Below are 4,932 nucleotides of genomic sequence, written 5' to 3' on the forward strand. Positions count from 1 at the left end.
CTAGTGCTCCGACATTTCAGCAGCCGTGTTCTGCTTTGAAACATTTCTTTAGTTTGTTATTGCTACGAGCTCTCAAGCTAAAGTGAGGGTTCACTCCCACACTAAGAAAACAGGAGGGGAGGGGTCAGCTGAGCTCCTGTGCAGCGGAGCACAGAGAGGGAGAGAGACGAAGTAAACAAACAAGCAGGAAAATGAAACTTATCGCCGTCTTTTTTTTTTTTACCGACCTCAAAAAAAGTTATCGTGCAATTAATTGATTTATTGTCTATCGCGACAGGCCTATTTGTAGCGTCTTTCATTTTGACAAATTTGAAAAACAAACATCAACATTTTAAGCTTTGCTTCTATAAAAATGATGCTAAAGGGTCGCGTTCTACGTTTTATTGATTGCTTCTTTCTTTTCCCTTCGTTGCAGGTGTTTGTGCTTTCCACACATCCTTATGGCTGCAGAGTTATCCAAAGGATTTTGGAGCACTGCACTCAGGAGCAAACCCTGCCCATCCTGGATGAGCTGCATCAGCATTCTGAACAGCTGGGCCAGGTGAGCACATCTGTCTCCAGTCCGTCCCTGTTTGTTAAACCCACCCTTAACTGCAGATGTAACGCTGTGTTTGCTTGGTTCAATTTTAGGATGTTTGTTTTTGTGTGTGTGTGTTTGCATGCCCCCTTCATGTTTGAGCATTTCATTTTCTATTTATTTTTGCCTGTCTTTTGTTGTTGTTGTTTTTGTTGTTGTTGTTTTGTCTAGTGGTTTTGCTAAGTGTGAAAGATGAATGTACTTGTACTGTTAGCTGTCATTACATCTGACTTGTGATTATTTGAACATCCACCCTGCCCCCCCTCACTTATTTCATCTAGAAATATCAAGGCGTATCATTGGAGATGACACCCAAAACATATTATACAGTGTCCCGTGATGCGCTGTTCAAGGTCAGAGCAATTTGCCTCTCTCTCGCGGATGTCCCCATCCTCCTCCTCCTCCTCCTTTCTCTTTCTCCTCCCGTTTCTTTCTTTTATCTCTTCTTTAAAAAGTCTGTTTATAACATTAGCTGTTTTCAGCTTTTACAAACCTCCTCTAACCTACTGAGCTGCCTTTTCCCCCTTCCTCTTTTGCTTTGTTCAGCACGATTCACACGCTGCATATCTGCTGTTTCATCCTTCTTATTGCCTTAAGCATATTCTGATCAATCTGTTTTTTCTTCTTTTTTTTTGTTGCCGGTTTTTTTTCTATCATCTCGACTTCACAAATTATTTGGGTTTCCTGAAAATCTGAATCTGACGAGCCAAAATCTCAAAAAAATCTCTTCGACATGAAATCCAAAAAGCAGAACGAAGCGAGTTTTGTGAAAACAGATTGAACCAGAAATGATTTTGTAGGCAAAAATTTTACAGTTAAAGGTGGAGATCAGTGCCATCCAAATTAATTACTGCTGTATATTGATTAAGAGTCAGGTGAGTTTTTGTATATTTTTTTGTTTCCTCTCCATCTTGTCCCATTAAAATCACACCCATAACTGTCTATCACCTACTCCTGAAGGGGCAAAGATGCTGCATCGTCTGGTCAACAACGCTCCAGACCAGCAGCATCTGTTTTGTCTGACCTTCCGCAGTGATGACGTTAGGGTATTTTTTAATACTACAAATGGGGGTGTCACTCATTCGTCGGCTTGTTTACTGTAGAAATGCATGATTATCTCACTGGTTGAGACAAGCGGTGGAAATTACTGCATGTTTATCAATCCGAATAAAGGTCACTTTATTTATTTTTCAATCTGCTGATTATTACAAGCTTTAAACGGCTTTAGCTGGCACTCACGTCTCTGCTGCCTCCTGCAGGATCAGTACGGTAACTACGTCATTCAGCATGTTTTGGAGCACGGCAGACCAGAGGACAAAAGCAAGATTGTGGCAGAAGTTCGTGGAAAAGTTCTTGTCCTGAGCCAGCATAAGTTTGCGAGGTGAGTTGTTGTTTGCTCTTGAGGGCAACATTTTATTTTCTCACACTCCGGTGCTCTGTCTGATGTCTTTAAACCTCAGTGTGTTTATGTGCATGGTATTTTTGTGAGACAATTTTATTCTAAACAGTGTTGTTTTTGCTTAAACTGAAGTTATCAGTTATCATGGACGAGTTGATCTTAGATGCATCTCTGAAAAGGGGGGCTTGTGGAGTTACAGGAGGAATTCAGTAAAGCATTGCAGTTCCACTTTATATAGACCCTGTGTATATTATATAGTACTGGACATGGATTAAAAATTTTAAACACAATTAATCGCATTATTTTTTTTATCTTTTATAGAAACAATTACTTTACAATGGCTGAATGTGTACATTTTTATGTTGCAATATACTCCATCTGTGACACACTGTGCATTTTTGTACTTTTTGTGAAAAACTGCGTTATCGCACGTTAAAGAGATTATCGCCATGAAGCGTTGCTATCGTGTTAACGTGCCCAGCACTAAAAAAAGGGATTTAAAAGCATGATATGTCTACTTTAAATTAGATGAGCCTCCTGCAGAAGAGAGTTTTGTGGAAACCTTTAAAATAAATGAAACTTGAAGCAGCTAATTGAGGCCAGAGCACTTCAAAGCTTCTGTTTGTGCTGCATTTTGCTCATATCAGCACTGTGGCAGTAATAACGTTGTTGCGCTTCATTGCTTTTAGTGTCGAAAGCGCATCTGTGTATAGCTTATGTAAAACATTTTATTATAAGACCTTATTTAAACACTTGTAAACTCTAACGAACATGTTAAAGGGGTTGGGAAAGATGTAAGTTTACAGCTGAAAGTCTTCCAGGAAGCTGCCTTTGCTCCGTCTGTTCTCAAGAGAAACTGGAAACCCTGACTGACTTCCTCTGTTGCCTTCTGTCTGGTGGTTACAGCCCTTAGCAGCACCATGTGGCACTGACTCAGTCTCTTTATTGCAGGCCATTAATTTTGCAACCATAATAAAATGGCGGTTGTCAAGTGGAAACTTGTAAACATATCGTCTAGGAAGAATGCATTGTAACGCAGAGCAAAAGCCGATGGGTGCTGCAGTTTATTCTTTCCTGAAGATTTGGGTCTACTGTGTGTGATTGGTCAGAAATTTAAAATGAGATTTGGCCATGCTGTTCTGTGAGCTCAAGAACTGGTGTGCTTGGATTATTAGCTGCTGGAAGCTAACATTAGGTTCTGGGAACCATTATTTGCAGTGTGACCACTAATCTTTCCAGTGCAGAGGTCAGTATGCTGCTGTGTGTGGATGCCGCTGAATGAACAGCAAGGCTAAACGGTTTTCATAATGATGGCCCACGTCCTAGAATAAGATGTTCTTTTTTTTCTCCATCCAGGAAAAATAAACTTCCTTCTCTGTGATCGTCGTCGTGTTACAACAACACAAATAAAACGAATGTCCATGCCGTGCGGTTGACGTGTTTCTGTCGACGCCCCACAACGGCGCACAGCCGAGGATGGGGAGTGGCTTGTTGTTGCAGAAAAGAGAGCAGAGTTCTTTACATGTCCAGTATAAATCCAGCTTTACTCCTGGTTCTTCAACCGTGTTGCTGTTAGAGCTGTACAATAAAGTTCCTGCGACGTGTGAGGCAAATTAAATCAACGCTTGCATATGGTTTCCCCCACATGTATTATAAGCCTGCAGGCCTGCCAGTTCTTACTTGCTTGCTCCCCTGCCAGGCTAAGAGTTGTTTTATTTAAAGCCAGTGCTTCAGCAAGATTGTGACCACAGGCTAAGTGGCTAAGACGTAGCGTTAGCAACTTCGGGTGGTACTGAAGTGGCCCGATGCAACGGCCATATGAAACCCAGGGTGCATTGAAACGACTGGTGTAAATTGTGCAGCACTAATTACTTTACATCAGCTAACGCCACCTGGTTGTTTTGTGACTTCATGTTCTGTGAAATTCTTTAATTTGTGTCTGTAAAACATCACGTGTTTGACATCATCCATTATTGCTCACGTTATGTTCCTGACTATTCAGACTTCTCTCGCACCTGGTGCATTTTAATTACCGTGAAGTGTTGGGAGATGTGTCAGAAATGAACAGGGACATTTCTTAAGTCTCATAGTTGATGTCAGTAAAACTCCAGTGTTGTTATTATTATTATCATTTTTTTTAAGCATTCACACAATTGAGTTTTTTTTTTCTTCCGTACGTTTTTCGGCATCTAACTTGTTCCACAATTTTTGTGCTATTTCAACAATTCATATACTGTATCAAAACGCTCATTCATGTGAGGGGTGCTATGACTTTTGGTATTTCAGCTTTTTACACTTTTTTCCCCTTTTTTAGCCACTTTTTTGCCATTTAAAATGAATAGAAAACATCCTTAAACTCTTAAAATGTTTCTAAATCTTTACATAACCTTACACATTTTGATCTGGTTATGCTCTTTTTCACATTCCTGTGCTAATTTTAGCTACATTTTTGCTATTTCAGCTAAAATTCTGCTTCTTTCTGCTATTTTTCTGCCTTTTCTTACTTTTTGTGCTTTTTTCTGCTAATTTCTGCTGTTAATGCTTCTTACAGATGCTTTCTGTTATTTTCAGCTATTTGCTGAAATTTTAGCTAATGTTTAGCTGCTATTAGCTAAAGTTAGCTTTTCTAAGCTAAATACACATTGGGCCTCATGCAAGAACATGTTCGTATTCTTATCCTAAATTTCTCCTACTTTTGTTGTGCAAAGGGTTCGTACGAACATGCTACGTCAGATTCAACAAACTCTTCTATCTTCTGGAAACGTGCGTAAATGAGCTGCGTAATTTACACCCGTTCGTATCCAGCTGCACGTGCACGCGAGAGGAGATTAGCATAATTACCACCCCAAAAACACCATATAAGGCTGTGTTTCCTTCCTCAGATACAAGGAAATGTCCATTCATGAAAATGACAGCGAAAACTAAAAAAAACTTTATGAGTTCAGAGATTGAAGAC

General features: G+C 39.9%; 1 protein-coding gene across 4 annotated transcripts in view; it reads left to right on the top strand.

Annotated features, from left to right (window-relative positions):
- The window catches only part of pum2 (pumilio RNA-binding family member 2), a 25,954-nt gene that overhangs the window by 14,442 nt on the left and 6,580 nt on the right, over nt 1-4,932 (top strand). For 2 of the 4 annotated variants that reach the window (XM_014030900.1, XM_014030901.1), the window contains exons 19-21: nt 416-541; nt 859-930; nt 1,837-1,958. In XM_014030900.1, the coding sequence (XP_013886354.1) occupies nt 416-541; nt 859-930; nt 1,837-1,958 (320 nt within the window). The remainder of the gene's footprint in view (nt 1-415; nt 542-858; nt 931-1,836; nt 1,959-4,932) is intronic. The other 2 variants (XM_014030902.1, XM_014030903.1) reach the window with 1 other exon arrangement.

Source organism: Austrofundulus limnaeus, unplaced genomic scaffold (genome assembly GCF_001266775.1).
Source record: "Austrofundulus limnaeus strain Quisiro unplaced genomic scaffold, Austrofundulus_limnaeus-1.0 Scaffold1138, whole genome shotgun sequence".
Taxonomy (NCBI): domain Eukaryota; kingdom Metazoa; phylum Chordata; class Actinopteri; order Cyprinodontiformes; family Rivulidae; genus Austrofundulus; species Austrofundulus limnaeus.